General features: G+C 42.8%; 1 protein-coding gene across 1 annotated transcript in view; it reads right to left on the bottom strand.

Annotated features, from left to right (window-relative positions):
* NECAB2 (N-terminal EF-hand calcium binding protein 2) overlaps positions 1 to 22,779 on the bottom strand; it is a 181,052-nt gene extending 158,273 nt beyond the window's left edge. The window contains exons 1-2 of the mRNA XM_088136366.1: positions 22,567 to 22,779; positions 10,461 to 10,485 (exon numbers count right to left, since the gene is read on the bottom strand). Coding sequence (XP_087992492.1) covers positions 10,461 to 10,485; positions 22,567 to 22,779 — 238 coding nt within the window. The remainder of the gene's footprint in view (positions 1 to 10,460; positions 10,486 to 22,566) is intronic.
* Between the last annotated feature and the right edge of the window lie 456 nt (positions 22,780 to 23,235).

The raw sequence follows: 23,235 nt of genomic DNA, 5'->3' as shown, positions 1-23,235 counted from the left end.
AACACTTTTCCACTGTGATCATACACTGTGCTAAAGCAGATTTTGCTTAAACTACAATTGGTTAAGTTCATATAACACATTAAGCCGCAATCAATGGATTACAAACTACTAATAGATACTTTCACACAACATTCTGCTAGAACGGACAGAACAAAATAAACTATACAGGGAGGGCCACTTATTTCCAACTTAAATCAATGTCAAAAGATCCAAGGACCTTTTTAGCAGATGATCAATATATCCTTTCACGTTTTTCTCAGAATCTAACCTTTTTAAAAACATAATTACCATAAAAACCATCTCTAGGGCTGATCCGTCACGTCTTTTAATATAAAAGAAAATCTGCAGCTTCTTCCCATTTCAATATTCTGCCCTTGACTTGATGAATGGTATCATTTTTTTTTAATGTGAAAGTCACTTTGAATTAAAACAGCTAAGTTTCTAATACAGAAACAACCAGTCATGATTGCAAATAAAAATTATTTCAGTTACTTTTTTCAGTTCAGCCACCATACTTCAGAAAACACTTCAACTAACAAGAATATAGATTAATGGAAAATGAAATGAATTGTTTCCTTTCTCTAGAATCTGAAGACAAACACATATCTTTGCAGTATTCCCTCTATAACAGTCATATGAAAGGTTCCATGGTTCTCAGGCCATGGAATCTGTTAGCTTTTCTTAAAAATTACCAGGAATCCTGATCAACAGGCAAAGCTCTACAGCAATCAATAGAGCAGTGTTTCTCAACCTTAGCAGTGTTAAGATGTGTGGACCAACTCCCAGAATTCCCCATCCAGCATTCTGGGAGTTGAAGTCCACACATCTTAACACTGCTAAGGTTGAGAAACACTGCTCTATTGATAGAAAATAGGCTGCATTCATGTGATTTTTTTCTCCTTAGCTTCTCATGGAACCCAGTTTGAAAAATCGCAGGCTAGACCAGATCTTTCTTAGCCTCTCATCTCTCTGATAGAAGAGTCTAATTCAACAATGGCATGAATTGTCCATAGATGGTTGAGGACTGGCATGACTCTGAACTTGTAAAGGAATTTAGAGCTAACCCTGTGAAAAGCATGAGAGGAAAGAAGGAGCAAGCCATTTAGAGGGGGACTTGGAGAAGAGATGACACTGTCTAAGATAGAAGTAAGTGGCACTGTCTTCTCCAGGTCCTTAATGGATCATTCCTTCCTTCCTCCCTTAATGGCTTTCTCATACTTTTCACAAGGTCAGCTTTGAGTTCCTCTGGCTTGAGATAATGTGAACTCCACTTAGTCAACACATTACAGTTAAGGAAAGTATGGTTTAGCATGAAGTATGACAGTAGCTTATTTGTTCTTGGCTATTTTTAATTTCACTAGCAATCTGGGTATTTGAGTCTTTTGCTGCTTTGATGCTAAAATAAGATCCAACCAGGTTTTCCTCCATTATCTCATGCTGGGAACAAGTGCACCTCTTAAATCTGGCCGGGTGCAGACGGATGAGAATTTTGTTCATTTCAAGTTCTGCTAAGAACTGATCCAATTCTGCACATTTCTATGTCTGGCAAAATTAATGGAATCATCCATCTCTATCACCAGGATAATTTACAAATACCAAAATAGACTTGCCCAAAAAGACCTGATGGAGATTTTGTAGATACATCAATCCACCTTCATAGCCTCAGTCTAATGGTGAGTACAATAATTACTTTTGGTTTACATTTTTCTTTTCAGTAATTAATGTTGGAATCTTAATCCTCTTCTAGTTAAGAAAAAAGCAAAACAAGTACCATATTAAGTGTATTTGGTTTGTAAATTTGTTTGTAAATTTGGTTTGTAAATTGTAAAGATGGGCAGTGATAAATTTGATATATAAATAAAAAATAAATTAAAATACCCTGATAGTTACCCAAGGCTTTTATAGGGCAGTTTTAGGAATCAGACAGCTTAAATTGTTCTGGCTTTCTTGCAATATGCAGGCTTAAATTATTAAGTACAACTCACTGCTATCCTGTGGAAATACAAATATGAGAAGATATACTATATTAATAGGAAACTGATCAAGAATAGAATTCATTGTAAGTAGAAGAGAATTCCAGGACAGGGAACCTTATTTTGCTACAGTGAGGACCAAAATACCCACCCAACACTTTTGGCGAGAACCAAAATATGTACAGATACTTTTTTTGATACCCACCAAACTTTCTGGCAACATTCATTTCCAATGCTCTGAGCCCTGCATAGGTTCTTAGAAACCCAAAACAGAGGATGTCTTCAGACCAATGAATAGTACTGGAGTGTATCCAGAAAAAAGATAAAGGAAATTGGGGGAAGTAGGTAGCATCCAAACTATTAGGCAGAGAGTAACGCTAGTTTTCTGGTCAATGTTTTATGTCTGGCAATAGTCTACCATGGCAGATAATCAACCCCTTCTCCCCCCACCCACCCCCAGCATCACTTTTGTGAGATGTCCATGACAGAATTGTCCTCAAGCTTCTGGCCCATCAAGGAGTACTGCAAAAATTTGGACAACTGGTCCAAAGAGATATAGAAAATGCTAACTCTTTGTTACTAACATATTGCCATCTAATTTGGGTAATTAATAATCACTGAAACAAATCAAGGCTGAAAATAAACTGGGAGCTAATGAAACCAGAATTCCTGGACTCACCCAAGCTTTCAGTCATTCAGTCCTTCTCATGAGTAAGACCCTTATTTGAGGATGTCTTTACTTGCTAGGAGATTTAGGTTTTTTCAGTTGTACCTTGATACTTGGCTTAAAACTTCAATTACCATTGTTCTTCAGGGTTTGAGAGAACTCTTACTTCCCTCCATAGTTTATACGAAGGGCCTTGGCTTCTTAAGCTACTGATCCTCAGACACAAAAGTTGTGTGAAAACAGGTGGGTTTTTTACTAATTTTCCAATGTGGATTTCTCTAAGGCAGACAAGATCAGAGCTGATATTGAATATATATACGTCAAGATATATCATAAGCAGGCCAAGAGGTCTTGACTTATAGCTTTTTCTAAAACCAGCCCTGCTCCACATAACATATAGGATATTATTTTTCAAATGTAAGGGAATCTCCAAAGACGTTTGTGCTGGAACATTACACTGGATGCAACTTTCGGTATTTGGGATCCCATACCAGGCATATGGGATCAAATGCATGCCAAAATCCTATGGATAACAGTAGAATGGAGAAAGCAAAGAGGGTATTTTCTCTGCTGTAACAATGAAACAGAGGCCAGGAGCTCTGGGAAATGTAGTTTTGGGGATTGTCTTCCTTTTCTCCATCCATCGCTTCTGGAGTAGAAAGAAAGGCTAGAGTGGCTGGTGGTGAAAGTGGGTTGGAGAGTTATTTATTATTCATTTTGCAATATTATAAACTATCCCAATCTTGTCTAGCTGTCAGAGAGGTTCAACAAAGTCAAAACAAAAATGGAAATGAAATATAAGCGGTTAGAATGATATCAGCAAAAATTATAGGTGCCCTTAAATTAGACTAATCCAGTCTAGGATCCAAACACACGCTGAAACAAAACTGCTTTGATTTGTTCACAAAATGCCATCAAGGTTGAGCCATCCATACCTCTATGGGGAGATTATTCTATTAAATTGGGGCCACCACCGAGAAATTTTGGTCACCTGGTCCATACCCCATGTATCTTTCAAGGAGAAGGGTCTGCAACATAGCTTCTCTCGAGGACCAGATGGACAGGTTCAGCCCAAAGAACTCCACAAGACAGTGCAAATACAGTTCTGTTGCATTTATTAGCTTCCACCTCAAGACAGAAATCTCTCCAGACTGAACCCAAGTTCCCAAGCCAGCAAGCCACAACACCATAGAATTCCTTAGGGTGGTGCCAGCCTCATCTTCTTAAACTTCCCACGCTCCTGTTGAGGGCTAAGGAAATGCTTATCTCCCTGAGCGTGGCCTTCATAGCACCATTCCATCACACAGATGGACAGGTTCAATTTTGGCATGGTGTTCTTTGATGTATCCTGGTGCTGTGCCATAAAGGTATACCAGTACTATGAATTGGTCCAGAAGACTATTGGTACCCAATGCAGTGACTCTAAAAGAGGCATTATTCTCAGTTGTAGGGGAGAGAATTTATTTCTTCTCCACAGAGCTGGAAGTGGATGTCCAGTTCCATCAGACAATCATTACAAGACATTGAAGTTTGCACTTCCAATCCTAGGCACAGGTATGTAGGAAACTTCATTTAATTAATTATATCTTGGACCCAAACAAATGCACCGTCATAACCCAGTCCATAGCTCACATAGTTGCAGAGCATCTTCACGGTGCTTGATGTACCTCTTCAGAATCTACAAAAGGGGTTGCAATGTGCAAGTGTCAATATCACAGTTGCCTAATATTATGACAAGTCAAGGTTTTAAAGCAGATCTCAGTGTCTAGATAGTGACCAACTAGAAGCTGAAGAAATATGAACAAGTGAATTCCCCACCCCTTGTGTGAAATGTTCATTATCTAGACAGTCTTGCTGTGTATATCCATTGTGATTTTGAATAGACATTGAATGAATGCAGAAATCAAAGGATTTTCCCCCCCACACAAAAAATGACATCAGAGGCACAATGCAATTGTAGGACCCTTCACCCATCTCCCACTACCAACCTGTTTCAGCAAAGCTATCTTTGCAGATGAACAATAACCAATCTTTTAAACCTGGGCCATCTTCTCAACTGGGGCTTTTAAGCAGTAGAGGTTATCAGGGATGAATGTGTTATATCTATTCACATGGCTAACTCTGAAAAATCAATTTTAATCTGAGAAGCCCAACAGTTGCAAACTGAGGCTATTAAGTAACAGCTTGTGGTTCGTCCAGCATGCTGAATCTGCTGGGACCCGCTTTCAATGTTTGTCGTGTACCTCCAAATCTGGCAAGCACAACATGTAAAAGCTTTTAAGTGCCTGGCAATGTTTTCACACTTCGTCCTTTGACTTGGTAATGGAGTCATAATTTGTTGATGCAAATTGTCATTTTACAGGTCACCAGGTAGAACTGCATGCCAAGGACCCAGCATCATGGCAGGTCAACAGCCCCTGGATTATTTACTTACTTATTATTCAGTGTACACTCTGCCTTTCTATCTCTCCCAGCAATCATAGCAGTTTACAACAATCACTTCAAAAATACTCAGTATAAAACACAGACCGAAACTGAAACCCATTAAAACCCAAACCAACATTAATATCAGTCATTAAAATAGGTAATAACTAAACACTTGGCAAAAGAGATTATTTTTTACCAACTTGTTAAATACCGTGAGTGGAAAGCAAACACACTTCCTTAGGAAGTTCCATAAGCCTCAGAAACACACAGGAGAAGGCCCTTTCCCGCCATCTATTGACCTGCTCAACTCTCTCCCATTGATCTATGTAACTGGGCAGATGCGGAATGGGAGAAGTCTTCAATCCAATTAGAGCTTTAAAGAAGGCCATTGGGAAATCTTTTGAATTCAGGAGGCATTCAGGTGATGGTCCCATCCTCTTGCCACCTCCATAATGCCTCCTGAACTCAAACGAGTATTCTCCTAACCCTATATTGCTACCACATGAAGCCAGGATGAAATCACAGTTACAGTGAGGATGCCCACACCAGATCCAAAGCATCTTTGCCTACTTCTGATTGGAATAGTGTACATCTTACGGTATCCCCACACTGTCCCAGCCACTCAAGTGGAGCAGCGAACACACACAATTGGCAAAGTGCCAGAGTTGTGGGTCAATGAGATGGAGTTCCAATAAGTTGTAGTCACAACACCTCCCCACTCTCCAGTCCTAATCTGTTGGGTTTCAAAGTAGAAAGACCTGGGAGAGGTTGTTCCCTCCTTTCCTTCCTCAGCCAGATTTCTGTAGTATGTGCCAGACCTTGAAGGCTTTTTCCTACACGATGGCAGGAATATAATGATTCTAAGGATGCTGCAGATGAGGACATCAATTGAGTCACCACCCCCACCATGGTCGGTGCCAGTTTGAAGCATCAATAGTCTGATCTATCAATTTCATTAAAAGGCATCAAGATGTTTCCCCAACTCTAAGGAGCATTAACCTGTAGACTGGTGGCACTTCAGAAATATTTGGACTCCAGTTCCCTAACCCAAGTCAACACAGCCAACAGTATTGTAGGGAAAAAGGAAACAACAACCATTATGTCCAAGAAGAACCAGGGAGAGACTGGATTTTGGAAAATATTTCTGCCTGGATTTTTTTTTTTTTTTAAAGATCTCTGCATAAACATTAGCCCCACTCCCCTTATTGGAAGCACTTCTTGGAATTACCACCAAAGCTTCTTGGATTGACCATGCAAAGCTGGTAAACCTCTGTATGGTTTTTTTTGTTTTGTTTTAAAAATCTGGTCTGGTAATTTGTTTCAAGTATTTTCATAAATAACTTCAGGGAATAAAGATGCTGAAGCAGCAAATCTCTCTGCCCAAACAGGCACATAACAAAGTAGATTTTGTAAGACATGCTCCTTGTTAATTTACACAATGCATAGATTTTATCTATACAAGGCATATAGATCCCCTTAAGGAGCCATATCTTTTTACAGGCTCAAACAGAAGTCTATAAAAAGTCAGTCTGCTTTAAGGAAGAGCAGAGAGGGGCTGGTGAGTCAAGTGAGGTCCAAAGGACTTCTTCCAAATTATAATATTTTTTGGCATAAGTTAATATAGTATAGAAAAATAGGGAAAACAATGTGAAAAAATAAACTATCGTTCTGTAAATAAGCACGGCATTTTGTTAATGTACCTGTAAACAGAAACAATTTATATCTGATACAATCTGTTCTTCCAATACTATGGTTAAGTAAGTACTAATTGTTTACAAACTTCTGGGCTTATGAGTAAATGAAAGACAGACTGAAATAGTGCCTTCTGCTCTAAGACTCCCCACTACCAGGAATATAGTGCATAAGAGAAAATCTCAGCACAAGAATTCTGGGTTGGTATTAGCAAAATATTAAACTATATTTACTGATCGACTTAGAAGAACCGATCAACTTAGAAGAAATTATGTTACTTCTGACCCAATAAACCTATTTTTGCCACAAAAGCCAATGGAAGTGGGGGGGGGGGCTCCTGTTCTTGACAAGTTGATGGAATACTACATCTTCCTTACAGAACTTCAGGGGGAAAAAATCTACCAATTTTCTGTGTCCACAAAACTGGTGGGACATTTTCAAAAAAGCCACTTTTACCCAACTCTGTGAATATACAATACAGATTATCATTAGCAGTCCCTATCAAATATCCCTGAAAGAAAACCAAAAAAGTGCATTGCCTTTTTTTTTAATGTTAAACCACTGGCCTTTTTCATGTATACTGTACATCCCAATTTCAGTTTCTTGCTACCTTTGAAGAAAATAATAGTTTGTTATTTAACTCATCAGTCCAGGCAGATATCAGCTATTATGGTGAGACTGTGGAAAGTCCAACAGGCCAAAAAGTTCTGTTTAATTCATGAGATCTTGGGTGTCAAAATAAATGGATCGCTACATACCCTGAGAATTTAGTGCATTCTCGAAATTCCTTGAACAGAATTTGTGCTGTGCTGAAAAATTCATCTGCATTTCTTTTCCATTCTCATTCAGTTCCATGGGAGGGAAAATGCTTTTATTTTTCTCTGACCCCAAAGGAGAACCTTTCTGCAAAACTGTTTTGGTACATGCATCACTTATGAGATGGTCAAGTGCACGTGTTTAAAATTTCCTTTTAAAATTATCTCTGCAGTGGACTTTTTTTTTTTCACCCTTTTTCTTAATGTAATCCTCCAGGAGAGACAGCATAAAACAATTCTACCCTGGGAAGTTGGTCCACAAACGGGCATGATAAAGCAAAAGTACTCAACTAACCAACATGAGCAGAAGTTAAACCCAGCCCCAAATGAACATTGCAAAGAAATTCTAAAACACCTTGGGAAAAATTAAAGCCTCAGTTGCAGGGAAGAAAGCTTTTGAGAAATGAAGAGATTCTGGCACAGTATTAAAATCTATGTTCACTAATAAACATAGAGAAAGAGCGAGCAGAGGAAGTGAGCTTTTAAATGTCTGCACAGAGCTAGCCGTTGAATGGATCGGTCTTGAATTTGCCCTGAACCAGTGTTGTCCAAACTTGGCAATTTTAATATGAGTTGGCTGGGGAATTCTGGGAGTTGAAGTCCACACAGCTTAAAGTTGCCAAGTTGAGAAACACTGCTCTGAATAATTCAGAGGGGGGAGCTGCCAAGAGACCCAGATAAGGAAAAGCCATCATTGCATAGATGCAAATAAGAAATTTCCCCTTTTCCTTTAGATTAAGACAACTGTGTCCATGACGTATGGTAGCATAACTGGAAAGCTGTATATTTCCTTTGGCAAAAGTCTTCAACTATATGCTGTTGCTGTCACAACACATTCACAGTCAATTTTTCTTCGGGGGCTGTTAGGGCTGACGTGGAATTTCAGCCCTCAAAAGCTCTACTTACTTGCAGGCTTAAATCTCCATCCTTGCTTACAATGGTGACGGTACGCAATGATTTCTTACCTGGGCAAACCGCTGATGTGCACACAGTCTCGTTTCTAATCCTGCCTTGTTTCTGCAGTAGAGGCAGGGCCCTCTGTGCATCTGAAATGCTGGAGTTGGAAGGGGGCACTGAAGCTGTCAACGAACGACCTTCTATTCAGCGCAGCGCTGGAATTTAAAGCTACTCTCACAAATGGGCGTCCAGCTTCTGCTTGAACTTATCACGAAGGAGAGTCTATCACCTTCTTGGATCACTGGTGCAATTATCTAGGGCTGAGCATCCATTGCAATTTATTCAAAAGAATTGTTTCAGACCTCACCCTAGCACAGCACTCCACAACTCCTTCCTTCCCCTCTCTTTCTCTCCTCTCCTCTCCTCTCCTCTCCTCTCCTCTCCTCTCCTCTCCTCTCCTCTCCTCTCCTCTCCTCTCCTCTCCTCTCCTCTCCTCTCCTCTCCTTTCCTTTCCTTTCCTTTCCTTTCCTTTCCTTTCCTTTCCCTCCCCCCCTTCCTTCCTTCCTTCCTTCCTTCCTTCCTTCCTTCCTTCCTTCCTTCCTTCCTTCCTTCTTCCCTCCCCGCCTTCCCTCCTTTCTTCCTTCTTCCTTGCAAGCCTTAAAAAAGCGCCTTTCAGAACCACATTAACTTTAACAAATTGCCTTCTTAAACAGGCCACCTTCTTTTACCAGGCTGATGCAGAAGCCTGAAAAAAAAGTTAGACTACTTTAGCGAGTAGAGGAGAGAGGCTGTGTGCGTACTGGCACAAAAGCCAAAGCGTGTTTCCTTCAAAGCTTTTCTGAAGCCTGCCCGGTCCTCCTATTATCAAACTGTTCTTACTGTCAGGACATTTTTTCCCGGCATGCAGTCTGAATCTGTAACTTCAGACCGTTGTGGGCTATTTGTGAGCAGGCTAGAATCCTAGGAGGAAACTGCATATAAATGAGTGTAAATAACAAACCAACCCTTCTGTGCCCTGTATTTTGAGATAATAAAGAAAATACTGCATTCTGGCTTTTTTATTTCTATAGGGTTCCATTTCCAGTATTTAGAGAGCGCTAGCATATCTCCTTATCAAAGTCTCCTCTTTGCAAAAGTCAACATCCTCAATTCCATCCGACTCTCTTTCTTAGGTCTTTATTTCTAGTTCTCTCAGATTTCCTGCTCTTCTCTGGACAGGGCCTGAAGTCCAGAACTGGACCCCAGTACTTGAGGTGGGGATTGACCAGTGCAGCTGAGAATGGAAGAGTTACTTCTCTGGGGATTAAAAAGGGTCAACTACTTGCTAGAAAGAAGGTTGGAAGGCATAACTCTAGGTTTTCTTCTTTTTTCATTTCATGTGCTTTTTTCCCCTACAGCTGCCTTTCCTCTTAGATTGAGAAGCATCTGTCCATATTCCACAATCTTTCCCCCTTAGATTACCACCTAAGCAAGTTATACTCCATATCTCAGGTCCAAATAAACGCCATTTAGAATTCTTTTCACTCTCTCCCACTAAAGAAATAAAACTTCAAAATATGGGTCTGTTTGGAAGAATGATCGCTTTGGTTAATGTCAGGAAGCCATACTGTAGTTGTGGGGAAAAAATCCCCCAGAGAGAGAGAAAACACACAGACACACACACATACACACACACACACAATGCTATGCAAAATGTTTAGTTAGGGATTTTAATGCCAAAGGGGGAAAGGGTCCCATGTTCTCATTGTCACACAAGGAACACTGGCAGCACACAGTAGATTTTAAGCAGCAACAGTTTCTTGTGCAACGGTGAGAACATTGGAGCCTTCCCCTTCTTTCGTACGAAAATCACTAAAATCACCCAACTCAGTGACAGACAATCCTTGTTTCAATCCAGGAATCTCCAGTAAAAAAATTGGGCCACCAATCTTTTCAGCAGTGCACTATCCGTTTATGTTACAAAAAAAAGAAAGAGAGAGAGAAACTCACCATTTTTGTCTGCTCGTCTGAAGATCTAGAATTAAAAAAGAGACATGTTTACTATTTCATTATAGCTTGGCCATTACAGTTCAAACAAATACTGGGTTCTTCCTGGATTAAGCCCACTAGCTGAGTTCTTATATCATGCTAAGCCATAAACCCTAGTTTACAGACTATAATGGTTGGAGACCAAACGGTACATTAAGCCCAAATCAAACAAGGAACATTCTGGCTTTGCAGGAAGCAGAGATCTTATTCACACGTTGCATTAAGTCCTTGGCGCTCCCTGAGCTTGGGGGTTTGCTAGCACTGATGATGTTACCTAGTCAGATAATGAAACATCTGCAGGGAAACCCCCAAGCTCAGAGAGCACCAAGGACTCCACCATTCAACCCTGAGCTGCAGATATTCTCTTTTATTGGAACATTGCATTAAGCCATGATTTGGTTAACCATAGCTTGTTGAATAAGCCAGTTTGGATGGGTTCATACTCTGCACCAAAAGATAAATCACAATGGAGAAACTGCAGTGACTGGTAATATTCTTTGGCATAGTTGTTATTTTGATTTATATGGCCACACATCTCCCCATGGTGATTCTGAGCATCTAACAGCAATTAAAAACTGAAACAACAAAATAAAATACTTAACTGGCAGCTAGGATAAATCCCAACCAAACGGGAATTAGAATAACCATCTCACAGGCTCTAACTGACCATCAGACCCCCATGCCCAGGATCCCAGCCACGTCTTCAGGGCCTTATGAAAGACCAGCCGGGTTAGGGTGAAGCCAATCTCCATGGGAATGATGCTCCAAAGGACAGGGGCCACAAGAGAAAAGGACATTTCCTGAGTCCCACCAGATGACAATCCTTGATTAACAGGACCCATAATATGCTTATTCTGCTAAATCTAATGGGATGGATAGAAAGGGGAGAGGGGCATATTCTTTGGTGCAAACTCGCCTGGGTTCACAGGGGAGCAACCGATGTGTGCAAAGCCACGGTCATCTTTTTAACTCAAACTTTTGTTCTCCCCCCCTCCCTTTGCCCAATCTTTAGCAGCTGCTCAAATAACAGACCCCAATGAACCACCAGGGAGAAATGGAAATGTGACAAAGATAACTGAATTGCACTGGTGGGGATCTGAAGCAGACAAGATATTTCCCAATTTGTTGGAAAAATAGATCTGTAATGAACAAGGCAAACAAGAATGAACTAGTGCTCCTGAGGGCCAAGCCTAGGGGAGTAAGAAAAGCGGAGCCAGAAGCCAAGGGCGGCATTGCAAACAGAACGCAGTGAAATGATATTTGATATTCCAGCATAAAAAAAGAGAACCTGTCAGCAAAGCGGGGCTCTGTGAACTTGCAATGCTTGTATAATTAATGTGGAATAGTAAAAGAAGAGACACCAGCTCACTCTGCATGAGAAGGAGATAAATTTAGATCAAGCCAAGCAGAAGCAGAACCAGGGGAAAGACGGGGAGGCGGGGGGGGGGACAGAGACCCACACAAAATAACAGGAGACATCTTGTGGAAATAATATCTGGAAAAACAGTTCAAAAAGCCACTTAAGAGATGGATGTCATTCAGTCCTGAGGTCAACCCTCCCTGAAGTTGATATTCTCCAGATGGGTCATGGAATTCATGGCAAGCTTACATCCTCATCCTCATCCTCATCACCATCCTCATCGTCATCAGAAAGCAGACTCATTAGGGTTCACCAGCTGGAATTTCCCAGACCATTGTTCTGGGCCACCCAGAGCCACTGGGAGTGGGGCAGCTTACAAACTGAATAATAAATAAACAGCTAGAGGACAGGCAGAAATAAAAGTGCAAATAGACACAGCCTTTGAGGAAACACATGACAAGGATCTCAGGAATGCTCCTTTATTGCTGTAGGACAGTGTTTCTCAACCTTGGCCGCTTGAAGATGGGTGGACTTCAACTCCCAGAATTCCCCAGCCAGCCATGGCTGGCTAGGGAATTCTGGGAGTTGGAGTCCACCCATCTTCAAGCGGCCAAGGTTGAGAAACACTGCTTTACACATACCCCCCCCATCAGTTATTTTTTCTAAAGGCTAAACCTCCCCAACTCCTTCCACCTCTCTTATAGGACTTTGTTTCTAGTCTGCCCCATTACCATCTTAGTTGCTATAATATGCTCTTGCTGAAAAACTTTAACTCAGGAAAATCACTGACATTAACATTTTGTCTCTATTTTGGCAGATTATATTGAACCAAACATGATGACAATTATTTTTGTCCTGGCTGCCAAGCCCAGAGCAGCCCAGGAGAAATTGGCCAAACCTTCTGGGACACAATATCAGATTAACGAATAGCGGCACGATGCATTAAGACAGACAGACAGATGATAGATAGATAGATAGATAGATAGATAGATAGATAGATAGATAGATAGATAGATAGATAATAAATAGGTAGATGATATATAGATGATAGATAAATAATAGGTAGATGATAGATAGATAGATAGATAGATAGATAGATAGATAGATAGATAGATAGATAGATAGATTAAAAAAAAATTTTTTTGCATATACTCATTATATAAACATTTTACTGAAATCCCCTAGTTTAATACCTTCTTAACTGCCACAATCCTTAGGCAATGTTTGCTTCTATTCATCACACCAGAATTAAAAGCCATCAGGAATCTAGATATTTTTTGCATTGCATTCAAAATATCAAATAAGCTTGTTTAATAATATCTGTCTGTCTGTCTGTCTGTCTATCAGTCTTGAGCTCACTTGTCTGAGCTACAGAGGATACCCGATTAAGCAACCACAACCAGAAGCCACATGGTGGTGGTCAAGGCAGGATTAAAAGGTTTATCATAAAAATAGTCTTCATTCAGCTAGAAAGCAAAACGCTTTATTTTCTGGGTCATCACTCAAAAGATTCAAAAGTGATGCAAGAAAAAAGGGGGCAGTAAGAAACATCAGACTGAAAAATATTGGATCCAAAGGAATATTATCTCAGCAATACTGTCACAAAGACCAGCCGCGCTGATTTCCGTCTTTCAATATACCCCCAGCGATGCTTGAATGTGGGTGAAGTCAGCATTAAAGGAAATGCAGGCTCAAACCTCCCTTTCAAGCGTGCTACTGAAAGGGCTCATCTGAATGAGAATTTGCAAAAAGCATTTGAAGTCCTCTGTGCAGGCAAAACCAGCTGTTAAGATACAGTTCAATTGCCCATCTGTAGGGCAGCGGATGGCATGAACAATGGATTGGAACAAATGTGCAGTGGAAACAGGGAGAGGAAGACCTAACAAATTCCACGGCGATGCTAAGGCAGTCCTCTTCTTATCTTGCAACCTCCAGATATATTGAGACGGAAGATCCCAAATTCCCTAGCTCAGTGTTTCTCAACCTTGGCGACTTTAAGATGTGTGGACTTCAACTCCCAGAATTCCCCAGCCAGCCTGGCTGGCTGGGGAATTCTGGGAGTTGAAGTCCACACATCTTAAAGTCGCCAAGGTTGAGAAACACTGCCTAGCTGTCTGACTGAGGAATCTGGGATTTGTAGTTCTAATCCCTTTGGAGGGCACCAGGGTGAGGAGGGCTTTAATTCCAAAAGCCCTCCTCGCCCTGAGGAGCTTTCCACTGTTCGGTTTTCATCATCCGATTGCCAAATGGCACTAACCCAACACTGTCCCTGAATTAAATGACGACTCTTGCAATATAACTCTGAGTAAATATTTGATAGTCCTGAAATGAGAGTAACGCAACGTCAGAACCAATTAATCAAGTCACTCTTTGGGGAAGCAATAGGATCAATCAGGTAAAGAATAAACATCTAGAATTTGGGATATTTCCAAGAAATGTGGACATTGCTGTATGCTGAAAGACTAGTCCTTTGCCTCTATGCATGATTTAGTGTCTTCAGCAACAAACAACTCAGTTGTTTTATCCCACACATTCAGCACAAATCATATATAGGAAGAACTTCTAAATTCTTCACAGGCAGCAGGTGTGGCTTTCTCTGAGTATCTTCCCACATCTCCATAGCAGTGTAAGGATGGTGGAACTAAGCACACGAGAATGATTGTGCAATTTCCTCTTCTCCCTCCATGAAATGGAAGTCCGTGCACTGGACTTCAGCTTTCAGACTCCCCAGATGGCATGGTGGGGCTACGTTGGCTGAGGACCATGCATGTTGAAGTCCAACTCATTTGGAAAGCAGCAGAACTTGATTTTGAGCCCATTCTGGCAGCTTTCCTTCAAAGACTTATGATGCAACTCCCAGCATACTCCCGTCTGATCTTATTCACAGAACTTGACCTCAGAACCTAAGAACACTATTGGGGTGGGCACCACTGGGGATTAAACACAATCCCAAATGACAAGTCCATTCCATGAGGCCAAACCAATACCATTACACAACCTTATAACAACTTCAGTGCTATTATTATCATGGTTTTCTTCTCTTGCTCCATTTCTTCCCAATGTGACCTTCCAATCTGACACATCATCTTGATCAAAACAGTCTATACAGACATCAAAAAGGCAAACACTTCAGCCTTTATGCAACTGGTTTAATGCTACAGTGTTAGCTGATGAATGGTATGTGGGAGTGACCTTGGGAGACAGGAGGAAGAACCGCAGACCAGGCAACAGCCAGATAAGAGGCAGCTGAGCCCACAGAAGGAATGGGGACATGGCAAACATCTCAGAAGGGAGTCCCCTAATTTCTTGGTCTGTAAAGACGAGAGGGGAGAGGTGTACTTTCAGACTTGCAAATTTCTGTTAATGTAACCTTACAATAAAGATAGAGCTAGTACTCCCGGGCGTGCTTCTTGTCTGGACTACCTTGCAAGGCTGACAGTTGTTGTGGAAGTTTTGCTCTCACCTCATCTTATATATTTCTCAACTTTGCAAAGAAATGTCACAGACTTAATTCTATAGTCCATAGCCTTTCACGCTGATAATTTATATCTATCACCATTCTATGCATCAAATACCTAAGCCATATTAATTCACCCCATTAGTAACAAGTGCAGACTTTGCTACTTATATAGGGCTATCAGGTTCAGGCTGCAAAAATCCAAGTGACTACTACATGGCAGGAAAGAGATCAAGAAAGCCTTAAGTCATGATCTCATCTAGTGGTGGCCCAGATTGTTGCAACTCAGATCTGGTAGACCTCTACTTTTATCCAAAACCAGCACATCTAATTTGCTGTGTACTCAAAAACAAAACAAAAAAAGACAAGGAAACAGAAGATGGGGAAGGCAATGGATATGATGAATGGATAGAATCAGAGAGATGGATTGTCCCTGGAAGAGCAACAGATTATCATCAAGGACAGGATGTGATGGAAGGTGTTGATCCATATAGTCTCTAGGGCAGTGTTTCTCAACCTTGGCTGCTTTAAACTCTGTGGACTTCAACTCCCAGAATTCCCTGCTGGCTTGGGAATTCTGGGAGTTGAAGTCCACACAGCTTAGAGCAGCCAAGGTTGAGAAACACTGCTCTAGGGTTGACTAATAAACTGTGGCGAGTAAGATGGCAGATGAAGCATCAGTTTAGGAATCAGAAGCTGAAACCGAAGTCACCTAAACCCAGAGACTGTGTTCACATAACTAGGTCAAGAACAGATCTAGCGGCTATATCTGCACCAAGGAGGGGGACGGGATAGCTTAGCATGTTGTGAGAATCCAGCATGCCAGCTACTTTATGATTAGGTGTATTGCATGGACACAAACCAGGTTCATTCAGTAAGCAGATTAATAGATATAGCCAGAACTAGACAAAGACTGGAAAAGGATCAATGCTGTGCTGATTGTGGTTTAACAAACCACAGTTAAGCAGACCATTTCAGCGACTTTTTGGAAAATTCTCAGCTGCCCTGCTTCTCAGTTTGCATGACCGGATTGTTGGGGACCCTGGAAGCAGAAGCCCAACCCATCTGGAACACGCAAGTGGGAAGAGCTCCTCCAATGCCCCTGGATTTCTGCCTTCCCAACAAGGCATAATTCATGTTTTTTCTTTTCTTTTCTTGCATCGGAACAGCTGAAAAAGGGGCCACAGTGCAAAAGCCAAGGCAGGCCTGATAACATCTGCAGAAAAGCTACAAGAGGATGGGCATTTTATGAGGCACCTCTTTCAGGATCAATAGCCGTTTTCTCTGAAATGCAGCTTTGCAGAGGCAATTCTCACTAGCAGATGGAAAAGAGCTCCTCCTAACATCTCTTGGGCTGCCCCACTCTCGGGGGTCACGTGTCTGCCCAGGCCTCCCCAGAGCTGCTGTTTAGCTAATAAAAATGTCCATTCCTTAAACCAAATTCATACAATTAATCTTGCGCCTCACTCGGGCCCCAAATCTCTTTTGCACTGAGATCTTGCCTGCATTCTTAGGCACGTCAAACCCCCCTCACAAATGGTACTTAGACATAATAGGGTAGCTCTAGTTCCATTGGGGAAAATATTTTACGGCCAGCGGCAGACATCTGGAGGAGCAATCAGTCATCTTGTTAGCGCCCACCCCCAGAGTGACTCCCCAGAAGTACATCAATACACGAACAAGGCTTTTTTCTCCTTAACATTTAGACTCAGCTAGAGAGCCAGTTTGGTGTAGTGGTTGAGGCACCAGGCTAGAAACCAGGAGATGTGAGTTCTAGTCCCGCCTTAGGCATGAAGCCAGTTGGGCAACCTTGAGCCGGTCACTTTCTCTCAGCCTAGGAAGGAGGCAATGGCAAACCTCCTCTGAAAAAACTTGCCAAAACCACTGCAGGGACTTGTCCAGGCAGCATCCAAGAATCAGACACAATTGAACAGATTAAAAAAAAAAAAAAAACTTTGAAAAACTCCATCAGAAAGCACTCCAAAGGAAACCACTAAGAAAATCCGACATTTAGGTGTAGAGGCAAAACGACAACCCTGTGCAAAACTATCTGAAAATAAGTCACATTAAATTCAGCAATGCCTTTCTTCTGATGATATAGACTGAACACTCCTCATTTTCACCAGAGACCTTCAGCCAGCTGCAATGTTTCTAGCTTTTTACTGAAACAGGGTCATTTAAATGTTACAGTTCTTTACTGTTGCTTTGAGAAATACTATTCTCGCTAGAGATAGAAACCGCATCGAAGAAGCACCAAAACGACACAGAAGTACAGAATAATTTCAAAGCCTCATTATTACCTCCTCTCCTTCTCAAAGCAAAGAAGGTTCCCCAATTATCCTATAGCCCTGGCAGACGCCACTCCCGTTTCTGTTCTGGAAAAAAGTTCTAAGAGCCGTCTCCTTCTACCATAAAACTGTCTAAAATTTGAAAGCGTTATCAGCTTTGCAAGTCCTCAGGATCTGGGGACATCTTCAACCAACCCCAAGTTGCTTAATTGTTGGCTAAAGCCTTAATTTGTGATAGACCCATAGGCATTGGGGACAAACCACAAGAATGTAAGAACCCAAAATGGAGATCATGACATCTCGGTGCAAACCTTGGTCTTTTGTATTCGCATCATGGCATCAGACAGAAGCATTCAAGTCCTGGGGTCTGCACTGTGATGTTGCAATGTGTTTACTTGTCATTTGCCATCCTCTCTGCCTATGCCTACGGAAGAACTGTAGAAAAGGTTACAGCCACTGTCTACTATTTCCACCTTTCTGCTACCCTGAAAGGAAGCGATTGTCTTCTCTTAGAAAGGAACCATATCATGGGATTGCCCAGTAGGACGATGCTCACTTTCACTTGCTCTTCCCTTCCGTTTCAAGCATCGGCTCTACTCTCGGCACAAGAACGTTGCGCTCTGAGGACCTGACTCAGCCTGCTTTACGGATACCGAGTGCCCAGACGAGAGGAACTTCAAAGCTACCCTTTACCTCCAGAACGAAGAGGGACAAACGGAGTAGTTGCAGCTTTGAAGAGAAGCCCTTCTTCCCTGCAACATTTTGCTACAGACTCCTATTCCATATGCTAACAGAAAACCTCTTTGCTGAATGTAGATTCTTAATTAGTCCTGCACAGCAGGTCTGGGGAATCCAGGAAGGGAGAAAGTTCAAAAAGGGAAACTGAATATACTCAGTAGATGTTTTAATGCACTTCCAAACACCATCCTTGAAGGGAAATAACAGGAAACACCCTTCTTCTTTACAACTCTGTCCTTGTGGTAAAGGGGCAGTTGAAAATATGATCCATGTATTGCTGCCCTGCCCATTTTATAAAAATGCATGACTATGTTTTACATCTCCTTTATTAATTAAATTTCGGGGACATTTGGACTTATTTTATCTACAATTGCTGTTAGCCAACCAATATGATTGCTTCTGTGAACGGGGCCAAATGTTTTATTATTTGTAAAACCCGCTGTAACCAGTCCTATTGATTATTGGTATATTATTTAGATTCATTCCGTTTAGATTTATTTCTCTTTCGTGGGTTTTAATTCCACCTTCCTCAAGTGGACTTCTGGCCGTGGACTGTAATAAAGGGCTGACTGTTTCAATAGAAAGAATGCTGACCAACGATTAAGAGGTGGACAGAACTGAGTAGGATGAAAAAGGTCGTGAGCAGAAGACAAGTATTCTGCACTGTAGCAATCTACTCAACGTTGCCTTTAAGACAATTGCAAAGAAATAAATTAGTAACACAGGATGTGTATCTTCCATCCAATATTGCACCAATCTGCTGGAGCAAGATGCTGAGATATTTAGGGCTGCAGTCGCTCCCGTTACACGACCGGTTTTTAATTTCAAGTCGTTTGGAGAAGATCTCTCTCTTCTGAACTCATTACACTAGTCTTCGTGGAGCACAGGCGCGCGCAAGTGGGAGAGGGGCGAGGACTGCCAGCATGAATCGATCCTGCACGGCTCACCAACCGACAACAGCGGATAAGAGATTTGGATATTAAATAACGGCAAAGACTAAATTTCCACTTGCTACCTCAGCTAAGTTCCAGCTGGCACTGTTCGTATCTCATCTGAAACCATTTTACCTGGCATTTCCAAAAAGAGGGGAAAAATAGCTGATTCACTCTCTTTTTGTTTCCACGCAAGCCATTTGCTATCTTCATGCTTTCCAAAATGGCAAATACAGAAGGGTAGGCTTTATTCTGGTCGTTGTTACTCTGATAATTATTACTACTATTGCTACAAGGTACAATGTCAGAGCAGGACACATAGAGAGATACAGCAGGAAGCTTCCTCCCTTAGCAAGTAAATTCAGGACGTCCAGGGCCTCTTGCTTTGAATCATGTCACTGAATTACTCAGTTAACCAAACAGCTTCTCCTGATGCACAAAGCAGGACTCATACAGAGAAGCAGCAGGCAACCTCCTCCCTTAGCCCATAAAGTTGTGAAGTCTACTGTACCCCTGCTTTGGATCATACCTTTAGATCAGTGTTTCTCAACCTTGGCGAGTTGAAGACGGGTGGACTTCAACTCCCAGAATTCCCTAGCCAGCATGGGGAATTCTGGGAGTTGAAGTCCACACGTCTTCAACTCGCCAAGGTTGAGAAACACTGCTCTCGATCATTCAGGGACCCCAATAAATCACTTCTGATGCACAAAGCAGAACTCATATATAGAAGCAGCTGGAAACCACCTCCCTGAGTAATTTTTTTATTGCAATGATCGTTCTATTCAGTTGCATTCTAGGGTGAATCCCTCTTGTTGCAGCAAGATAGCAGAATTACTTGTCTTCCTAGAAGGAGCTCTGAAGAGCAATAAGCTTTATTTGTTCAATGCATTTATTTTTTTCCCATCGTTTTCTGATAGCTCTCTTTAAACTCACTACTATGCTCCAGGCAAAACTTGAGAACAGCTGAATCTCTCTTACTTTGTTTAGTTCCAATTCTAACTCTTCTGAACAGAAAATATACGGGCGTGTACCTGGAATGCTTTCTAAATACCATAACATCAAACTCCTAAGTATTGTTCTTCCACTTTTCTAAAAATATTTTCCTAAGTATTTTTTTTCCACCTTGAGTCTTTTAGCTTCAATTTAATTTTAAAACATCCAAGTTCATTTGAAGCGGCTCCTGTTTCAATTTCCTTCCCCAGCTGCTGCCAACGGGAGCCAATATCACGTATCTGGCAGGCAGTCCGTGCAGAGGGCCGATCTAAATGCATTCAAAATCCATTTCGATAAAAACGGAATGCATTTTGAATACTAACCATTTTGCACACTAGCTTTTAGCAGTGAAACAGCTGGGTTTCCACAACACACTTAATTTGGTTATTAAATTAATATTTTCTGAGTTTGGATACTACACTGAACCATAAACTAACCAAATAGCCCACATTCACACAGCATTCAAAACCACAAGAAACTAACCACGGTAACATTTAAAAAGTTTAACGTGTGAAAGTAGTCAGCGGTTTGTAACTCATCTGGTTAAGCTGTTTATTCAATGGCATGTTCAAGGGGATAGTGAATATGAATGTGTGTAAAATTAACAAACAATATTTATTTGCAACTAGTCTGGTACAAAATAATTGAGGCCATCAATTCCAAAAAGCATCGGAAAAGTTAGTTCTTGTTCAATGTACGATTTTCTAAAAAAATTCATTAGCCAAACATTTCTCAACATTACACAACCACATTGTTGGCATGGTAAGGCTGGGAGCTGAGCAAGAAAACTTGCATTTCAAAATTCTAGAAGGAAAAGTACATGTCCTTCTTTACTGATAAACGAGCCTTAACTAGCACTGGTGATTCTTACCAATGCATGATCTGCCCTTTGCATAAATTAAACAAAACAAAAAGAAAACAAAATTATCCTTGACTTCCAAAAGCATTCTCTGTGTAAATTATTTTCAAAGGACATTCTCTTTTCTGAGGCTTCCCAATATTAAAAAAAGGCACTGCCCATTTAAATAACTTCCAGCGAGATTTAAATTGTTTGCTACCACCATAAACCTTTCTGAAATCAACTCCAAAAGGAAAACTCTATTTGATCAGAGGTAGCACTCCAGAGTTGTTCTGGTCTGGGAAACTAGAGAAAGGGTTTTTTTATTTCCCTGCTAAATTCCAATAAATTGCAATTACTACGTATCACCAAGGAGCCATAAAATATTAATTCATGGAGAGGGGCAGGGAGAGAAGGAGGGGGATTTCCGCCCTAACTAGGAGAAATATCAGCCTCAACCATTATTCTTTTTCCAGGCTGCTCTTTCCCCCTGCAAAGCAAGTGTGATTTGCGTCTCCCTTTAACAATTTTAGTAGGAGAAAACTTTGCCTGACTTCACAAGATGGTTGTAAAACTTACTGGGACGCTGGAAAGGCTTCTAGGAATCTTTGGGGGTGGCCCTCAGCTGTCTGAGAGCTCAGAGATGTTGTAGTTGTTATTACACTATTGGTCGCACAGGCAGCCAGTTGTTTAGACTGGATTTGGCAAATCCATTTACTGAGTCCTTCCCAAGGACCTGCGATAGGCAGATGTCCTATTATTATGATTATGATTATTATTGCCTCTTGAGCAACGGGATGGACCCAGTTGGGGAGAAAGAGAGTCACCCCATTGACTGCAATGGATGGAGGGCTGGCCACCTCCAGCCCCCCACAGCCTGCGCTTTTAACTAAAAAGGACCAAATTCCTGAAGTCTTCCTGGGATACTGCGCGGGGGCCCCGTCCGAGGAAGCTGGTTGCAGCTCCTCCCGGAGAAACCCTCTTCCCATTTTGCCCCCCAGCTCCGGGCTTCCAACTCCCCCTCCTGGCTTTCGGGAGCCGAGAGGCTTCCCAGGCAGGACTTGGGGGTCTCTCTCCCCGCTGAGAAGGACGGAGCGATGGGGAGGAACATCTCCGCCCGAGGTCCCCAGTCCTTCGGGGGCCACCAGGACCCTCCGAAGCCTTGCCCCGTCCCCTAACCCGCTAAACTCAGGGGACGCCAGGCTTGCCCGCTTCTGGCCTCGCCTCCCTTCCCCCTAAGCTGCCGAGGGACGGGGCAGGCCCAGGCCCCCCAGGGCGCGCCTTGGTCAGGGGTAGACTGCCCCTGCAGCTGGAGGCTCCGCCGGCATCCCGCGCGAGGATAGCTCCAAGGGAGCTGCGCCCGCTAAGGGCGGCCGGGCGGCCCAGAGACCGCGGCTGCCCCGGCGCAAGGGTCCGGGGCGAGCGGCGGGCGGAGCGGCTGCAACCCCCAGCCCCACTCACGTCCAGGATGACGGAGGCGCCCTTCTTCTGCTCGGCGCCGGCCGCCTGGCCCTCGGGCATCAGCTCGCGCTCGGGCAGGAGGCTCTTGCCGTCGCTCATCTTGGTGACCACCCAGCGCAGCAGCCCGTCCAGCCCTCCGCTCGGCTGCTGCGGCTGCTGGCGGAGCAGCCTGTGGACGCTCTCGCGGCAGTAGCGCGCTGCTTGCTCACACATCTTTTACGGACGCCTTCATGCCGGAGCCGGGCGCTCCCTCCCCCCCCCGCCCTCCCCGCCCCTCCCCCGCCGGCAGCGGCGCCCCGGCGAAGCCCACCCTTGCGCGCCCCCCGCAGGAGGCGGCCGGGCAGGCAGGGCGGCCGGGACTGTCCCCCGGAGGGGGCGAGAGGGGATTAAGCGCCGGGGGGCGCGGGGGGGGGAAAGGAGCCCGGAGCGGGCGGGTCCGGTCTCCAGTCCAGCTGGCAGAGAGCGGGAGCGAGGGACCCCTGCCTCTTCGGTGGCGTGCTTGGGAAGGACGAGGAATTTTCCGAAGTTTTCGAGCTACGCGTGGGGGGTGGGGGGGAGAGAGAGAATTTAAAAACCTGGCCAGCCTGATGCAAAGGAACGGGAGGGGGGGGGCACGGGAAAGCGAGCAAATCCAGCCATCCATTGTTCAGAAATAAATAAATAAGCACG

The sequence above is a fragment of the Python bivittatus genome, unplaced genomic scaffold, assembly GCF_059951505.1.
Source record: "Python bivittatus isolate LINGU-HERP-01145 unplaced genomic scaffold, Pbiv_v1 ctg000190_np1212, whole genome shotgun sequence".
Classification (NCBI taxonomy): Eukaryota; Metazoa; Chordata; class Lepidosauria; order Squamata; family Pythonidae; genus Python; species Python bivittatus.
The sequence above is the reverse complement of the archived record's forward strand: the minus strand, read 5'-3'. Positions and strand labels throughout refer to the sequence as shown.